Source organism: Grammomys surdaster, unplaced genomic scaffold (genome assembly GCF_004785775.1).
Source record: "Grammomys surdaster isolate TR1022 unplaced genomic scaffold, NIH_TR_1.0 129, whole genome shotgun sequence".
NCBI lineage: Eukaryota > Metazoa > Chordata > Mammalia > Rodentia > Muridae > Grammomys > Grammomys surdaster.
In genome coordinates, this window is record NW_021604587.1 from 20,123,522 (window position 1) to 20,143,359 (window position 19,838).

Genomic DNA, 19,838 nt, shown 5'->3' on the forward strand with positions numbered 1-19,838 from the left:
GAAAGTGGAACTCTGCTGTCACTCTCTCTCATATTTGAGATTGTCTTTAATAAAAATATTTTACAATATGTAGTAATATTTCCAATTATTTGGCCTCACCCCCTTCCCTTCCTCCTTTGTAACAGAACCCTCATTTTGTTTTTATAATCCGCTCTGCTCTGTGGATCTGCTGGGCTTCACTAATCCAGCCATAGACATCGGAGTCCTCACCAGTGACAACCTTAGAAATGACCACACAGGTTCATCTGACAATCTGAAAGGAGAGGAAGTCTCCTGATCAGTTTCTGGGAAAGGTTTCCATCTACAAAAAAAGAAACATAGAGGAAGGCATGGGTCCTCCTCAGCTGCTAAATCCCATTACATATACATGTGACAGCAAGAACCCCAGCAGCCATGTTGTGACCACAAAGAAGTCAGTGAAGACAAAACTGACAGCCCAAGGGCTGCAGAGAAGAAAGATCAAAGCTACCCTGGTCCTTGAGGATGTCACTGAGCCACAAAATAACCACTCTGAAACTGCTCTACTTCAGGAATCATGAAGTGAGAAAACAGTACAGTTACTGTTTACAGCATGGAGCTGGGGTTTCTCTTTATTCGAAGTTAAGTGCATAATGCCTGACATAAAGCAGTTGGGGGAGAAATGGAAGAAACAATAAAAGAAGACTGAATTCCAGCAGTGTCATGAGTCTGAACAAAGCCATAGCCATTATGATTCTGTATGAGAGCTAGAGTTTCATCGTGTGTCCCCTCATGGGCCTTGTGGTAGTCTTTTATTTCACAGTGTATGCTGTGCCTTTTATTTCTTTATGAAGATCCATCCCTGCATTTTCTCACATTAAATAGCTTTTTGATTTTTCTGAGAACATTTTCTCAACTGGATCTCATATTCACTGCTACCCCAAGGTACATAGAGATTCCTAGCATTATTGCAGACGATGATCTTCACTAAGTGCCCATGTGGCATTGGACAGGTTCCTTAGCCTCTGAGAATAGATTCTTTTGCTGCCTAGACAGAATTGATTATACCCTTTAGGGCTGTGGTAGTTACAGGGACTGGATTTAAGCAACTGCTTGTTACTTAAGAGCCAGTTTCTCAAGCTGTAGGCCACATAACTGAAGGTGAAACTTGCAAAGATACGGTGGCAGTAAAATATTTCTTCATGCCCACCCAAACAGCAGCTCAGAGTGGAACAACGAATGCATAGCGGAGTTCCTGGTAGTGCCCATCCCAGTGACGTTGTGGAACACAGCCATGGTTCTGAACACCCCATGCAAACTCAAGGAATGCTATCCAAAACACCTCCTCTCAGATTTAAGACCACTGTGTGCTATTCATTGCAGTGGTTTTTGGTTTTTGTTTTTTTTAACTGTACACATAAATTTTTGCTCTTGCAGAAACATGATGGCTTGATTACAGAAAACAAAGATTTTTTTAAACTGTTTCTTACCATCATTCCTCTCTGTGTAAGTACCAAATTAGTAAATCTTTAGATTAATTTGAGTTGGAACATTTGATTTTAAAAACTGCCGATTGAGTTGCTGACTTGAGTTTTATTTTGAAGATAAGATGCACTTTTGCTTGAAATTAGGATGGAATTTGCAAATGTTTCAAAGATGCAGATAGGGAGGTGTGCTGGTTGTATTTTTTGTCAACTTGACACAAGCTAGGATATTCTAGGAAGAGGGAACTTCAATTCAGATTAGCCGTGGGCAAGCATGTTGAGCATTTTCTGGATTGATGATTGATACGGGTGAGCCCTGACCATCATGGGCAGTGCCAGTCCTGGGCAGGTGGTCCTGGATTATACAAGAGTGCAGGATGAGAGCAAGCCAGTAAGCAGCACTCTTCCATGGCCCTGACTCCCCTCTGTGACGGAATGTGACCTGTGCGTTATAAGATGAAATAAATCTTCATTTCTGAATCGCTTTTGGTCATGATCTTTATCACAGCTATAAAAAGCAAACCAGGTCAAGGGAGAAGCACCTGTTCCCTGCCAGCAGACATGGGGATGATCAGGAACCAAGCCTTCTGAAACCATGAGCAAAAATAATCATTCCTCCTCTTAAGTACCTTATGCCAAGAGTTCTGTCACCCAGGGCAGGAGGAAGGCCGCTGCATTCTGCTTCTGTATCACTCCCAGACAACCACAGGTAGATTCAGAGTGATCCACCATGTTGAAGAGATAACCATTCTAGCCCACTCACTGGTATAATTAATTGAAAGTTAATTTAACCTTTATATTTGAACAATACAAATTCAACGATAAAATATTCCATTGACCGTTGGAGAATATTTTACTAATACAAAAGCCAATGCAGCTCATGAGCCACTGAATAACAGACCTGATTCAATCTATATTAATTGATCACCTGATACTTCCCAAGTCCTAGAGATGGAGGAAGAATGTTCACTGTCCTGGCTTCTTGGGGCTCTCTATCTAGAGTGGGTTTCCACTTGGGCTCTGTTTATGTTTTGGGTCAGACAATTTTCTGTTCGAACAGTCTGTTCCATAGTTGTATCCTATAGAATTTTAACTACACCCCTAGCCTCTACCCACCAAACACCTAAAGTAATCTCTCAGACCTTGTGTTAGCAAAAAATACCAACTAACATCCTCTGGGGTCGAAATCATTCTGTCTTAAAGGAGATCATCTAGGAGGAACATCAACAAATAATCATGCTACAGACGGCAAGGTAGCTCAGTCAGTAAGACGCTTGCTATGCAATCATGAGGACCTGAGTTTGGACCCCCAATGCCCATGTTAAAAGCCAGGCAGCAGGAGGATCTCGGGGCCTTGCTCACCAGTTATTCTTCCACATAAGTGAGAAACCTGGACTCAAAAAATAATAATAATAAAGACGCAAGACAACTAACATCAACCTCCGACCTCTATATGCATATATACACACAAGTAAGAATGCACCTGTATACATGTGTATACACACACACACATATGAACACATATAGCACACATGATAGATAGATAGATAGATAGATAGATAGATAGATAGATAGATAGACAGCCCGCCACACCATCTGCCACTAAGAGGTGACGCATACTGACTTAGTATACGTGTGAATGCAAATGTGGAGGAAGACACATTTGATCCCTAGGCAGAACCTGTGGATGCTGACGTGGAGGACACAGATGGGAACCTGTGGATGCTGACGTGGAGGACACAGATGGGGCTCCTTCCTCCCCCTTAGGAAGTCCCCCATCATCCATCCCCACTGTGGACTCTAAAAAGGACAGAGATGGGCGTGAGTATCAGAGGCAGGTGCTGGCATAAGCAGGCATACCACTGTAGGCAAATGCAGGGAGTTTAACTTTCTACAGCAGCTTCTCTGCATGACATCTGAAGCTCTAGCAACCTCAACAGGAAGCAAATGCTATGTGATAAGACACCTCAGGAAAGGAGAGAAAGAGCAGCCTCAACACCGCTCCTCCACACTGGGTCTACAGATGACGGTTTCAGTACTCCCCCATCAAAGAGGTTTCTAGCATCCCCACAGGTCAACCTTCATGTGATCTGAAGATAATTTTCAGGATTTTTAAGGAACATGAGAAACCAAAGTATGACTCATACGGAAAAAAAATTTAAAAATTTAAAAAAAAAATTAAAAATAAGGCACATGGATGACTAGGAGGCAAATGTAAAACTTTCTATGGCAGAGCCTTCAAATTGTGATGCCAGTCTAACGCTGCAATAGAATTTGAGAAAGCCCTTTAAGAGAAAAATCTAGACGCAGAACTAGGCTTACAGGTAAGGCCACGGTATGCCAGATGACTAGCCAGTCCCCACTACCCACAGCCTGACTAGAGCACAAACAGAGCCTTGCTAAACTGCCTCTTCCATCAACTGCAGGACCTGCCATTCCATCCTGGGCCAGAGCAATGGTGCACCGATCGCAGGGACAAAAACAAAGCAGTAGCAGGTTCTTCCCATGCTGCACTCTCTTCCATCAGCACTACGGAGCTGGCCCTGGCAAAACTGCTGCAAAAGTGCTCCTCTTGGTGACGTACTGAGCATGCTCAGTTGGGCTTTCCCCAGGCTCTTTTTCTCTCTCGCTGCCCTCCACCAGGTGCCCCATGTTCTGCCCTCTGCCTAGCACTCAACCAAGTGGAAACTGGAATGACACCTGCCACTTTCACCAGAGCAGAACACGGAGCTGCTTTCTCACTGGTGAGAGTTGCAAACAGCTGCACCCCATTCCTCGGTCTCCAGGGAGAGGTCAGCCATGGGTGAGTTTTCCAGACGGATAAGAGGAGCTGAGCCTCCTGGAATGTGACCTCAGGCACCTGCACCCGCTCCGAGAAGGAAAGTTACGCCAAGCCCAGCACACTGGCCCAGCGCCCCCGAGGGCTCACAGGAGACCCCAAGACTCTCGCCTGGCAGCAGCCTTATGGGTGAAGGACAAGGTCAAATCCAATTACCTCAGGCTGAACTGCCCCTGCGAGGGGCCCTCGCTCGAGGTCTGTTCCATCTGGAATGTCCACAGCTGACAAAAGACCTGGCTGCACCTGTGTTTATGTGGTAAGTCATAGAAAGGCGAGAGGGCTGAGCTAAGTGGAACTGCACATCCATTTTACCACTTGAAAGTGGTAAAAAATGAGCCAAAACATGAACTCCAGGCCTCACCCCGGCACAGAAAACACACCACAGTTCCAAATGAAGGACCCCCCGGGCCCACACACAGCAGCCTTGGAAGACAAACAGACCCGGAAACACCACCTTCTAGAAAGAGCCCCAGCAAAAAGTGTTGCAAGGCTTCCCTGCCACAGTTCACTCTAACTCATGTCCACTAACCACAATCTCATTACAGTAAAACTCCTTTAAAACAAAGTGTGGCCATCAGGATTTAAAACACCTCTCCCTCCACCCCCAAACTCCTTAGCTCTGTTTCCAGTCAAGCCTTCCCGGGACACCACTGATGTGTAGCTGGACTTCTTCAGGTCGTACAACTGGAGTCACGTGGTATGTGTACCCCGTGCCTGCATCTTTTCACTCATGGCAGTGCCTTCTGGTTCTAAGTATTTCATTACGTGGCTGTGCTAGCCTTCATCCATCTCCCTGGGTGTGGGGGATTCTTTTCAGCTTGAGGCTGTTATACATAGAAATGCTGTAAACAACAGCACACAAGCCTGGTTTCATCTCTCTTGTGTAAATATTCAGAAGTAGAATCACTAAATTGTTAAGGATATAACATTACCAGAAGCTATCAAAGTCCTTTCCCAAGTGGCTTCGCTATTTTGCCTTCTCCCTGTAATCGGAGCATCCACATCTCATCAGCTGGTTTGTGTGGGGTTGGAGGATATTGAGTCTTTTAAGTGATTCTAGTGTACATTCAGTATATTCTCATTTCCTTAATAATTGATGGTGTCAAACATCACTTCACAGTACAGATTTCTCTTCATATGTTAAGCTGGGCTCCTTTATTTTCTTGTCAAGGGGGTTTAACAGTTTTTTATATATTCTTGATACAAGTCTCTTGTCAGATGTACACTGTGAAAATATTTTTCTCCAAATTTGTGGACCATCTTTTATCTCTTGGCCCAGCTTTTCAAGCATCACGTGTATTTAATTAATAAAATCTACTTTCCCTACCTTTTCCTACATGTCTTTTATATCTGAAGAAAGCTGTGCCTTGCACAAGGTCACAAAGATTTTTCTCTTCATTCTTTTCTGGGTGTGTAGCTTTAGGTTTTACATTTAGGAATGATACATGGTAAGGGAAGGGAGCTACACAGAGCTGATTACTGTAACATTACAGGCAGTCTTGAATAAGCTCTTGTTTATTTTTTAAGACTGCTGGTATAATGGGTTAATGTTGGTTGTCCAGTTGAATGGGTTAAGAAGGAGATTAATAAAGCATATGTCTTCTGGGACAGTCCGTGGCAAGTCCCAGAAGGAATTAACCTGGGATAAGACAGTCCTCAAATGCAGAGGCCATCACAGAGTCAAGAAGCCCAGATGAGAACAAAGAGGAAAAGAGAGAACCTCTGAATGCAGACATTTCCCCTCACCCTGAGCTACTCTAAGTTAGAGAACTTGTATCCACCATGTGCCTTGGCCAAGATGAACTGAAATTATGAGCCAAAATAAATCTCTCCTTCCTTTAAAATGTTTCTGTCAGACATCTGGTCACAGTGTCAAAAGCCCGATTAATATTGTTAATTCAAGATCTTCTGTCTTTACAAAAGAGTTTGGTAATTGGCTTGTCAGTTTCTACATGAAAGATAATTAGGATTTTAATTTGTGTTATGTTGAATTTTGATCAACTAGATTTGAGTACTGTGATGATTAATCTTGGCTGTCAACCTGATGGGATCTAGAATCACCTAGGAGACTCCTCACTGGGCATGTCTGTCTGTAAGGGCATTTCTAGAGGCTACCGTGACGACAGTAGGCTTATCCTTAAGGTGGGCAGCACCTTCCAACAGGTAGCCAAGATACAAGATTACGAGGAAAGTCTCTCTCTCTCTCTCTCTCTCTCTCTCTCTCTCTCTCTCTCTGTGTGTGTGTGTGTGTGTGTGTGTGTATGCAAGCATGTACTAGCGATCTCCCTCCTTTTCCAAAATGACAGCATGTCTATCACCACTCCTTTGACTACTCTAACATCAGACTCCAGCAAAGCATTAGTTATGTACGGCATATGTGGGGAAAAACCTTCAATAAGGCTGAGTTCTAAAGTAATGGGCTAATTTGTCTGGCAGAGGAAATTTCAAGGCAGCACAACATTTAGACGTGGCACAGTTACTGCTCGCTGTTATTAGTCACAAATACAGTGAAAAAGAGCAGAAAATGTGAAAATGTGCAGTTTGGTGGAGAAAGGCACATGAGCAAGTTGCACCTTGTGAAGAGGTAGGTGAGTGTAGAACAAGCAGTTGAGATTGTTAAGGGCTTAGCACCATTAAAGAGAAATAAACCTACTTGGCACTGAGTCAGTAGGAAAGGTGATCTGAGGTCAAGAGCCCAACCATCAAAGGTTTCAGTTTGTATCCATGTAGATTCATTTCAAAAGGAGAGAGCTTAAGCTGAGAAGGCCATTGAAGGGGTTCTTGGAAACCAACCACTTAGAGAAGTGTTTGTCAAGAGTCAGCTATCAAGATGTACAGAAGGCACCGAAGAAGAGAAGGATATGCCCATGGAAGGGCTGAGGGGACAGGTCCTGTCATGGATGCAGGTGGTACCATCCAACATAGGTGGCTGGGGTTTGGGATTAAATAAACTTGGGGGGGGGCCACTGTCTGGATGTCAGTATCCTCCTTTCCTGCCTCATGTCCCAGCCTCTGTGCCTCCCTTTCCCATCGTTCTTCCCTGTAGTTGTTGCATCCTCAAACAGTGAACCCAAATAAATCTTTTAGTTGCATCATTTAAGTATTTTTATCATAGTGATGAGAAAAATAGTGCAACTATTATAGTCTTTTGAAAATAAGGGAAAGGTCACTTTTTCAGGAAGTGATTATAAAACAAAATCTAAGTTTTCTCAGACCCACCAACCCAGCACAGCAGTCCATGGTCTTAGCTCTTTGTTCCCCCAAGGGCTAATGAGGGAGGAGACAGTATAGGCTAGGTCCAATGTGGAGTGACAGGAGTATAGTCTGTCCTTCCTACCTCCTGCTAAAGACAGAAAGTAGACATGGAGTTAGAAGCTCTCTTGAGAAACACCACAAGACCTAACTGAACAAAAAGACTACAACATCCCAAGGGACTAAAGAGACAATGGAGATCACCAATGAAAAAGAGAGATGGGAAACTAATTTATTAAAGGGTCAAAGAATGAGGGTGCTGGAGGCTCCAGGGGAGATGGACTAAGATGGATCCAGAATCCAAGGCTAAGGATCAGGATTTCATACCCCTGGCCTGGAAACCCACAGAGGCTTCTGAGTACAGTATTATCAGATCTGTGTTTGAGGAAGATCACCTTGTTGGTAAGCAAAGAATCCTTGGAGACAACCCTGTGAGTCTGGCAATTTCATGCAATGAGCAGGTTTAAGGTTGGATGAAAAATGTCTCTTTTTTAAAAGACCACTAACTGGAAAGGAGATGAGGGATTGCAGGGGGTAGAAGGCACACCAGAAGATGTATCCTGAAGAGTCATATAGCCCCAGGGCCGTGCTGAGTTCTGCCATGAAATACCAACAACATAAGCCACAGCGCTCAAAACACTAAGTAAAAACACATGATTTGGACACTCCTTGAAGATCTGCAGTCTGCCCCTTGAGAATAATATTTTGTAGGAAGGTTATAAAAAATGCAACCTTCTAAAGATAGCTTGACTTTTTTTTTTTTTTCAGGGACACATAGCATTTATTTGCCATGGGGGTTTGGCTCACACCTTGGGGGTGGGAAACAACTCCCAGCCTTCCAGCTTGCCAATCTTGAACAGGGCGGCCGCAGTACCCATGTAGACACAGCCCATGGCTGCAGTCCCATAGCTGTGAGTGCGTGCTCCCAATGTCAGGCCTCCCACGCAGCCTCCAATGAAGTAGTTCAGGGGGTCATCTGGCTTCTCTCGGACCTGGGCACTGACACAGGTGGTGAGGCCAAACATCGCTCCAACAGCAGCTGCAGTGAATGTGAACCGGCCAACTCTGGCCACTGCTTCCAGGGGGGAATCTGCAGGGTTGTGTGTGATGCTGTAAGCGGAGCCTATTATGCCGCAAAGGCCGCCCAAGGCCGTGGTGATGTAGGTCTTGCGATGACACTGGGTGCCGTCGGGGACCTCATCGTAGGCTTCGAAGAACCGCTTCGCCATGGCTGTGCCTACCCCGCTCACTCTGCGGACCCTAATGCGTCTCGATAGCTTGACTTTTAATATTCTACTATCAGAGTTGAATAATTCTTGGCAACTCTTGTGTATAAATCTGGTCAGAGCCTTACTGTGAAGTTTGAGAAAGAGACAGATAAAGCAGCTGGCCAGAGACCTGGTGACAGAAACAACTATTCTTGAAAATGGAAAATAGGGCAGAAAGTCACTTTATTTTATTTTTACAAATTTTGAAGAATGACATTCTTCCTCAGCTGACACCCCCCCCCACACACACACACAAGATCAAAACCAGCTCCAAATGGGAGTCATTAGGTATTAGCCAGCACTGGAAATCAAAATCCAATGGTCCTGATGTCCCTGCTTCTTGTCTTTTCTTGATTGTTGTATTTCAAAAGATGACAATTGCATTACTTACTTGATGTCACCTGTCCATTCGATAAGCTTTCTGATTCATCTGCCAACTTCAGATTCTGATTCTAATCCAAGTCACAACACAAGAGTGCAAGGCCCCTTCATTTCTTGCCAACCCATTCAAAACAAAAACAAGAGCACTGTCTTGGAGTGACTATTCAGTCACAGGTCCGCATGTTCGTCTAAGGGTGGCCATTCTGGGCACAGACACTCCTTCCCTCCAGGTCTGCGCTTTCCCCCTTTGCTGCTCCACAGCCCTGTGTCTGAGTTTGGGTTACTATTGCTATGAAGAAACACCATAAACAGAAGCAAATTGAGGAGGGAAGGACTTATTTGGCTTATACTTCCACAACCATAGTCATCATTGAAGGAAATTAGGATGAGAACCCAAACAGGGTGGCAACCTAGAGGCAGGAGCTGATCAGGGGCCATGGAGGGGTGCTACTTAGTGGGTTACTCAATAATGACTTGTTCAGACCTGCCTTCTTACAGAACCCAGGAGTAGCAGCCCAGGGATGGCACTACCCACAATAGGCTGGACCCTCTCACACTGATCACAAATTAAGAAAATGCCATACAGTTGGACGCTGGTGGCATTTTCTTCATTGAGGTCCCATCTTCTTCAATGACTTTAGCCTGTGCCAAGTTGACACAGAACTATCCAGGACACCTTGAGAGATATCAAGTCCTTTGGAGAAATTTTCACCTATAATCACAAAGTCTTGGTGGTGCACTAGCCTAAATAGACAGTTAAGTTGACCTTTCTCAAGGTCTATGGAAAGCCAGAAGATATAAGTCAATTATGGAGAAGAATCATTCTTCAGTTTTATCTAAAACTCACAACCTTGTAGACTTTCCTGTAACCATATTAGATGGAAAATTTGCTTCCTTTCCTATCTGTTTAGAAAGAAACCCAACAAAACAAATCAACAAAATCATTCTATTGCAGGCTTCTTCCATGCCCCTATCTTCTGCTTTAGAAGTATGAATGCAGTGACTCATGCAAAAATGCCACACCATTGGCTCCTGTGGTTACTCCAGTGTCAGAGGGGGAGAGCTAAAGGTGAAGTCCCATTTCTAAGCCTGTTTCCTCTTGCATGGCTGCTCGGGGTATCCACCATGAAGAAGCATGCTTCTTCAGGTTGTGGTGCTGGATCAGAAAGGAGAGTGTGATTCTTTCAACCTTACAGAGAAAGAACAAAACGAAACACCCACACACTGGGGAAATTGTTTCCCACTGCGTGGGTGGTGAGGCCCCAAGAGCTGTTATCTGCAAAGGGCACTTCTCGGGGTTACCCAGTCGTCACACTGGCGTGGATTCCACCCAAAACCTCAACTTAAACAATGGGAAATTAGCATCAAAGAGACAATTTTCCACTCTGCAAAAAAAAAATGACTTGACTTTATAAAAATAAATTAAGGCATCGTGATAATAAATGGTCTGTGGGCAAGACCTGCTGTCAAATGTCCATCATCCACGGCAGGTATTCTTCTTGCTTTGTACATTTATACTGTCTGAACACAGATGCATTACCCTCCTCTTTCCCCACCTCAGCACCAACCCTATATGGCATCTCCTATTCTAATATGCACTCCTGTGCCATACAAATAAACCTGGAATGATGGATATGGAGGAATGGGAGACGTTTTAGGGCAGAAGTGAAAGTGAGTGAAATGTGTGTGTGTGTGTGTGTGTGTGTGTGTACATGTGTATGCACTTGTGAATGTCTGTGTGCTGTGGAGGATGTCTTTAATCCTAACACTGTCCTCTTGTTAATGGGAGAGATTTGGCAGCTAAAGCACTACTGTATGCTTTGGGGGCTCAAGTACCTTAGTTACCACACAGGGTCCTCTCTTGTTCTGGAATAGCTCTGTTCTCAGCTCTGTTCACAGCAGAAGTGCTGTCTGCTCACCATGGTTATGTGATTTTACTGACTCCCTCATCTCCTTATCCTCATTTTCTTAAGGCACCTCCAGCCCATTGCTCTATAGAGAAGACATCCCGCCCCGTCAATCACTCTGGAATCATCTGCCTTCTCCAGATTCTTTACCCCATCTCCACCCACTACATGTCTGTCGGGTTTCTCATGTCCTCACTGCTATTGCCCTGGACTTTCTGCTGGAATATTTATAAAAGTCTGATGATGAGACCTAAAGGTCCCAAACTTTGCTCCCCAATATCTTCCCATCCACACAAAGACCAAGAAACCCAGAATCTGGGTTCTGCTGAAACTCAACAGCAAAATGGAAATAATCTCTCAGTCACAACTGTGGGTTTCTGAAGGAACCAGAACTAAGTGGACTTGGCATGACCCCATTTCAAGTGGCAATGAGAAGAAAACAATATGAACTCCTCAAATAATTAAATCCAGAATTGTCACAAGATTCAGAAATCTACTTCCGGATATAAGCCCAAAAGAAGTGGGAGCAGGAACTCAGACATTTGTGCACTGTAGTTTCAACAGTAATATCCATTGTAACTAAAAGGTGGACTCAGCCTGAGTTGATAGATGGATAAACGAATAGGCAGATACAATGGAATGCTGGCTTTAATGAAGAAGGAAACCCTGGCACATGCTACATCCAAGGATGTCTGGGCACTATGCTCAGTAAGATAAGATTGACATGAAAAGACAAATACAATCTGATTCCACCAATACAAGGTACCCAGAGGAATTAAATCATCAAAACAGAAAGTAACACATGGCTCCATAGCTGTGAAACGGAAAAAATGGGAGAAGGGTTTCACTATTTAATGGGAATATAGTTACACTTTCAGAGAATGAAAAGGTTCTAAAGGTAGATAGAAATGTTGAATACAAACTCATAGTCCTATGATCTTCTGACTCCTGTATGCCAAATGCTCTGTCAGCCTTTTGTGGCTGCTGGCTTATGCTGTCACTTCTCCATCTCAGATCTTAGATGTAAGGTAAATAGCCAATGACCTTGAAAACTGCAAGAGAGTCTCAGCAAAGGTCATTCTTCCTCAGACTCTATTCTTTTAGTTGTAATGTCTCCTGCCGGTTTACTATTAGTTTGTTGGTTCATTGGTTGATTTTTGCTGCATCTATATAACACAGAGAATACAGAATATGTTCCTGTATGACAGGTGATGGTCTTCCTCCCTGCATTCCATCTAAGACTCTGAGGAGCTCCTGTTACCAGAAGTTGGATCAAGATTGGGTTCAAGATGGAACCAGTAAATCTGTAGAGGCAATTGGAAGCAGCTAGAATTCATATTACACCTTCAACACCAAGTCTACCTCTCTTCCAAGTCAAGGCAAAAACAACAATTTAAAGAGCATGCATTGTAAGGAATCCATGTGATCAGCCTACTAGGTGTCTCCTGAGCCAGCTAGGCTTCTCGCTTGCTTTCTCAACTTTAGAGGAATAAGGGTGGTTTAGGAGCCACACTCTCTGCAAACTCTCCTTTGAGTCCCTTCCCCCTCCTCAAAGGTTTGCATCTGTTCTTAAGCCTCATAAGTACCTTTGGGCATCCCTCTAATGAATGCTTCGTCGAAAAAATGGTATCTTACATTTTTTCCTCATCCACTAGGATTCTGTGATACATTGTATTTCCAAAGAGGAAGTCCTAGCTTCATTTATGCTCTATAACAAAAACCTCAGTTGGCACCTTCCTCCAGAAAAGCAAATCTCTGTTTCAGATGACAGGGCCCCAGCCCTCAAGTCTTCTAGCAGAGGCTCTAGACTCTGTGAAGCAGAGCTAAGCTGTCCCCACTGCTTATTCAGTACCCGAGATCTACAGAATGACAGAGAAGTGATGGCAGGCAGCCACAGGACTGAAATATACTCCATAACTGTAGGTGTGGCTATAGGCTGAGCAAGACCACAGTCTCTCCATTGCTTTCACTGACATGGGAAGACCCAGCCTACAAGTAGGAGGCACCATTCCTTGGTTTGAGGTCCTGGACTGTATGAAAGTTAGCTGAACACTAAACATACCTACACTCATGCTTTCTCTGTACTTTTGAATGTAGATTCAGAGTGACTAGCTGCTTTAAGTTCTTCCTGGCAAGCAATGGACTGTAACCTGGATCTAGGCCCTAAAACAAATCCTTTCTCCCTTAAGTTGTTTTTTGTCGGATATGTTATCAGAGCAACAGAAATGAAATTAGAACACCATCTTTGGAAAATTTAGTCTGCCACAGAGTCTAAGCAAGTGTGGTGGAGCTCAAGGGAAGAGATGTACTACACAGTCCTTTTCTCTCTGCCTCTGTCTGTCTGTGTCTGTGTCAGTCTGTCTCTCTGTCTCTTACTACATCTGTCTCTCTTCTCTTTGTCTCTTTCTCACACATGCATGTGCACACACTCGCACACACACATACACACAAACATACGTCATGCTGTGGCAATCTACATTTAGATCTTTTCTTTCTTTCTTCCTTCCTTCCTTCCTTCCTTCCTTCCTTCCTTCCTTCCTTCCTTCCTTTTTTTCTTTGTTTCTTTCCTCTTTCTTTCTTTTTGAGATAGGGTTCCTCTTTGTAACAGACCTGGTGCCCTGTAACTCACTCTGTAGACCAGACTGGCCTCTAACTCACAGAGATCTGCCTGCCTCTGCCTCTCAAGTGCTGGAATTAAAGTAATGTGTGGCCCATTCCTTGATATTTCCCACCCCTCAATGGATACAATCCACCTAGCATCCCATTGACCTTGGACCTCAACTTTATTCAAGACAGTGTTTCTGTGTGTGCACACACCATGCACCCCTAACATAGAGCTTCTCATGTTTGTGTCCTACAGAAAGTGTTGCTGGGCACAGTAGTACACTCCTGAGATCTTAGCATTTTGAAAGCCAATGCAGGAGGATCATAACTCAAAAAGAACTGAGTACTGTGGCACCATTCTGTGATCCCAGCCTTAGGGAGGCTGAGGCAGGACTGCAAGATTGAGGCCAGCCTGCAACACACAAGCAAAAACTAAAACACGTTCCACCATTGCCACATTTCCCTCCAAACAGCAATTTCAACTGTGCCATCCACATCATGGAAAAGCAGCCATCAAAAAAGAAAACAAAACAAAACACAAACCTCACAATTCTTCAGGACCTAAGAAAACCAAAACCTCTAAACCACAAACATATTTATTTTTCAGAAGATTTTAAAGCTTTACCTGTGGCTATAGCGGATGGCTATCGTCAGTCCAAGCTGTAATTAAGAACAGGGAGGAAAATAGAAATTAAATAATATAAAGAACAAGCTGAATTTGCAAGAAAATTAATTCAGTGTGGTCAATTATTTTTAAATATTTCCTAATGTATGGAGCTAGCGAGATAGCTCTGTGGTTACAAGCCCTGGCTGCTCTTTCAGAATTTCCAAGACTAACATGGTAGCTCAACCAGCTGTCACTACAGTTCTCGGCATCTGGCGTCCTTTTCTGGCTTCTGAAGGCAGTAGGTACATACATGACGCACATATACACATAAGCAGGGAAACATTCATACACATAAAGTAATAAAAATAAATCTTAAAACATTTCCTAATGGGCCTTGTTTAACAAAGAAAACCTTTAATGATAGATCTTTGATTTCAACTTGCTTTTAAAAGATCATCATATTTTGAAAGGGCCTCTAAAAGGCCCAGAACATTTCCCTGTGGATCAGATAGACTGCCTCCTTAGTTGGGAGCAGCTTGCAGCGTAGGGCTCTTGGGACAGCAGTGGAAAGATGGGGTGTCAGCATGCAGCTCATACCAAGGTCTGCATTAAGACAGCAAAGCCTAGAGTGGATGCCCTCACCGCCTCTTCCGTGAGAGCATCACATGGACCCAGACCACCAAGAAACTGGGCACCTGGGTCAGGGCTTTCCTGGGGATTCCCTTAGTCTTTACAGGAATCCCATCAGCTCAAGGTCAGTCAAGACTCATTCTATAGGCAGGAGAGAAATCAAGCCTAAAATACAAATCTAACTTCAAGAGATGTTAAGTGTGACACCAGGACACGACAGCAGTGGGAAGATGAGATGCAGTTGTGACTTCCTCTTTATTCTCAGAAGTATCAATGAGACCCTCTCAAATATGCATGGTCACAATCCTAAGCCATGACCCTGGGCCAGTCCATACAAGGTGAACAGTGGTTATGACAGTCAGGCTAGCGGGCATCTGCAAGTTATGGAGGCTCTTTATAGTTTCCTCATTATAAAATGAGAAGAGCATTGTTCCCTCACAAGAATAATAGAAGGATGAACCAGGTATTCTATGTTTGTGAGCCCAATGAGAGCAGTGAAATCGCCAATGCCAACTCCCGTCAACAGATCAGGAAGCTGATCAAAGACGGACTGATCATCTGGAAGCCCATGGCTGTCCATTCCTGGGCTCGCTGCCAACACCTTGGCCCGAAGGAAGGGCAGGCATATGGGCATAGGGAAGAGGAAGGGTATGGCCAACACCTGGATGCCTGAGAAGGTGACCTGGATGAGAAGGATGAGGATCCTGAGCCGGCTTCTCAGGGGATACTGGGAATCTAAGAAGATTGACCGCCCTATGTATCACAGCCTGGACCTGAAGGTCAAAGGGAATGTATTAAAAAACAAGTGGATTCTCATGGAACATATCCACAAACTGAAGGCAGACAAGGCCCACAAGAAGCTACTGGCTGACCAGGCTGAGGCTCGCAGGTCTAAGACCAAGGAAGCGCCGGGAGGAGTGCCTGCAGGCCAAGAAGGAAGAGATCATCAAGACTGTCCAAGGAGGAAGAGACCAATAAATAAGCTTCCCTCGTGTCTATACATAGTGGCCTGGCTGTGGCCTCACGTGGATCAGTCATTAAAGTAAAACAAGCCTTTGTCCAAAATAAATAAATAAATAACAACTAACTGCCACCTGTAATATTGCTTCTGCATGAAAGTCTAAGCTGCACCTTAGGATCCCAAACACCATCCCTGTTTCCTTGCTGTCCCCCAGGAGAGTTAGGGTAGAGGGTGACAGATGGCATGCCTGGTGCTGCCATGTTCCGTGGCATCATAGAAAGAATAGAGAACACAGAAGGGAAAGGAGAGCTCTGTAAAATGAACTGAGAGAAGAAAGCCCAGTTGTTGTCCAGCTGGCCACACTGCAGAATCCCCTGGATATTGCTGGAACAGCAAGGATCCAGAAAAATTCAGCTCCAAGTTACCACTGCAGTTATCAAAAATACAGACCCAGTCATGGAAAGACATCAGAATGTGGAAAAGTAGGTATAAGTCTACTAGATTAGATAGATAGATAGATAGATAGATAGATAGATAGATAGATAGATAGATAAAATAATCAGGGACTAAGATGATGGCTCAGTTGATAAAGTGCTTGCCTTGCAAGCAGGACTTGAGTTCAATGCCCCATTCAAAAGTACACTAATAAAGCTGGATATGGTAGTAGGCCCTTGTATTCCCAGCTTCAGAAAGAAGTAGGCAGGTAGTCCTGGGACTCGGTGCTCAACCAGCTTAGCCTACTTGGTGAGTTCCAAGCCAGAGAAATAAAACAGATGAACAGGATCTATCCTCTGACCTCCATACACATGCACATCCCCCAACAAATGCGCGCACACACATGCATGAGCACGTATAGACACAAAGAGCATATAAATGCACATGCACACAATATTAAAAATCAAGTTGATTTATATTACACTTAACTGAATTTGTTCCATTATCTATCTCAGCTAAACTTAATAGTATATTGTCTTTGAGGCCTCAGGGACCATCAAGAGCACACAGAACAGGGAGGAAATGACTGGGAAAGAACGAAAAGCAGTAACTACAGCCAAGGCCAGGATGAGCAACTTACAGACTCCACACGCTGGGTCACGTTACATTTCCTGTGGTTAAAGACTTCTGGCTTACAGTTCAGCTCATTATAAGATAATTTTACCGACTGAATATTTTGATAAGCTTTGGAGTAAAGTTTAATTGGTGGCTTGTCCACAGTTGAAAGATAAGCTCTTGCTGGGAGCAGAGAGGAAACGGGGGTTGGGGGGCGCGACAAAAAGAGAAGGAAAGCAGAAAGCTATCTTGTGGCAGCTGTGCTGGTGAGGGATTCTGGGAGGAGCGACTGCAGAGGAGGGAGGACTCTGAGAGGAGCAACTGCAGAGGAGGGAGGACTCTGGGAGGAGTGACTGGAGAGGAGTACCAGTCAGGAATTGGAGCTTCTTCATTCTTACCCCTGCTTCAGAGTCAATTGTGTCTTGTCATTTTTAGGAACAATTTTGTTAAAAAGAAAATTCTGAGCCCTAAAGATGCCATCAGACAAAGCTGGGACATACCCAAGACCAGTCCAGCCACCAATCCCAACAAACCTCTGTGAAGAGTCTATGCTAGAGACCAAAATGATAGGACACAGGGAAGAGAGCCCTGTGGCTCAGTGTGGACTAAGTCAGAGTGTTGAGGAGGTCAGGACACCTCATCGTTGTTCTACACAGAATGTACTGGATCCAACAGGCAGCCTCAGAAAGGGACAGGGAGGGAGCAGAAAAGCTCTGGAGGGCCTAGCTTGGAAGCCCAGGTCGGAATAGGCCAATGAGCAGCTCAGAGCTGCTGTGTGAGAAGAAGGCTTACACCTGCTCTGTCTGCTTCCTACAGGGAAAACACGTGAGGAGAAACGGATCCAAGCCTTCCATACCAGGGCAAGCACCACATAAAGGCAGCTGTGTGACCTGCTAAGAAGTGAACCAGATCCTTTATTCCCTCAGCCTTAAGAGCCACCATTGGTCAGTCCAGCTTCTGAGGCCACTGGCCCTGCTACGATGCCACAGCGACTCAGAAATTCTTTAACCGAGTTACATGCATCCCACACACATGCATGCATGCATGCATGCATGCATCTACACATAACATAAATGCATTAGTATAATATGGACACATCCATTCATATACATGAACATACATGTATATATGGACTCACAAACATAGCCTCACAGTACCTATATGCTCACACATTTGTTCACATGTGCATACGTGTGAATGCATGTGTGCACAGATGCTACATGGATATACGGTCAAGAACCATCACACATGTACGTACATCATATATGTATGCATATACATACATACACACTAACGTGCATGAATACACGTTGGCATTCAGAGAGGCTCAAGGAGCCGCTCAGACAAGGGTATGTCTTCAACAATTGGCCCCTTTGTTGCTGCTCTCAGCAGGGGCCCAGAGGAGAAAGGGGAGGGAGGTCTGTGAGTTGGCCCCTGACCCTGGCCCAGCCGGACTGAGGCCCCCGGGACATGGAGGTCAGCAGGAGATTTGTGCTGGCCTCCCTGGGGAGCACCCCCTCAGGACATGCTGTAAGTATTGCCAGAACATACTTCACAAACTCCCTTCACAGTGCTTCTCTCTTAGGTTTACACAATTTGTTGGTAACAAAATTAAATCACATTTTAATGGCAAGGAAAGAGTAATTTAAACTTTTTTTCAAACCCTCCACCAACCATGGAAACCTTTTGCCTCCTGCCTCTGCCTGAAATGCTCCTCCTTGGAACACAGACAGCTGTTTTGTATCAAAGCTGGGGGTTTCTGTATGACCCGGGCTGCTCAGACAACAGGCAGCCCTTCCTGCATTAAAGGGTAATCTGAGAATAATTTGCCATAAAACACCCAGCTGTGTCCAGATATACCCTATAAAGCACCATGTAGACAACATGGCCCTTGTAAAATAATAATAATTTATAAAATCACATTTTAAAAACACATTATAATTTTAAAAATAAAAAAAGAAAGAAATAGTTTAAATTATCACAGACGGTGCCAAGGAGATTTCCTTCCAAGCTCGTAGATTACCAGAAAGTGTTTGTTCCAAAACCCCATTCCACCACAAGTCCTGGTGCACACACAAATGTGGCTGACAGGTGAGATGGGAAACTCCAGTAAGCCCCAAAGTCCCTCAGCCTAACAGGTGGAAGGTGTTCCAAGTTAAGAGCTTTCGAAACCAGTGACAGTCCATTCCAGGGCCCCACGACCTGTGCTAGAAGTGCCATAACCAGGAGCCTGGCCCTTCCTCGGGGGCAGACAGCTTCTAAACCAGGGCTCCCAATTTCTCAAGAAAACCTGACACAAGGGGATATACTGTGAAAATGCCTATGTTTTAAAATAATTTGAATATTTTTTAAATATTATATGATCTATTAAAAAAAAGTCAGTAAGATATGGCTAAGAAGACCATCTGTCTACAACCTCACCAGACATATCTCTACACTGCCAACATGCCCCAAAGCTCCAGATCTAAACACACACACGCACGCACGCACGCACGCACGCACGCACGCACGCACGCACGCATGCGCTCATGCTTATACTAGAAGAGCCTGTGTGGAATTTGAGAGGCCTCCCTCCAGTTTGTACATGTACATGGGGATTTCTCTAACTGGAGTTTGTTTGTTTGTTTGTTTGTTTGTTTGTTTGTTTGTTTCAAGTGTCTAAATATTAAAACATCACAAAATTAACTCAAAAGGAAGTCTCATTATGTGTCTCTTTTCTGGAGATTTTAAGGTTTATTCCATCTTTTATAAAACATGGAAAAGGAACATCATGGGAGAAAAGGAGGTGGGATTTAAAGTGTCACTCAAACAGGCACAGAAGAGGAGGAGAATGGATAGGGAGGGAGAGAGAGAGAGAGAGAGAGAGAGAGAGAGAGAGAGAGAGAGAGAGAGAGAGA

At 44.2% G+C, this 19,838-nt stretch overlaps 2 protein-coding genes across 2 annotated transcripts in view; both read right to left on the reverse strand.

Annotated features, from left to right (window-relative positions):
* Positions 1-19,838, reverse strand: part of Acoxl (acyl-CoA oxidase like) — a 279,060-nt gene that overhangs the window by 206,234 nt on the left and 52,988 nt on the right. Inside the window, 1 exon segment of the mRNA XM_028755859.1 lies at positions 14,319-14,353. Coding sequence (XP_028611692.1) covers positions 14,319-14,353 — 35 coding nt within the window.
* Positions 8,299-8,798, reverse strand: LOC114611229 (NADH dehydrogenase [ubiquinone] 1 alpha subcomplex subunit 11). Its single transcript, XM_028755880.1, has one exon. The coding sequence runs from the start codon at positions 8,760-8,762 to the stop codon at positions 8,337-8,339; it is 426 nt and encodes a 141-aa protein (XP_028611713.1). The 5' UTR covers positions 8,763-8,798; the 3' UTR covers positions 8,299-8,336.

Bases quoted from the DNA above. Each gene is read 5' to 3' on its own strand.
- LOC114611229 (XM_028755880.1), bottom strand. From the start codon at position 8,762: ATGGCGAAGCGGTTCTTCGAAGCCTACGATGAGGTCCCCGACGGCACC.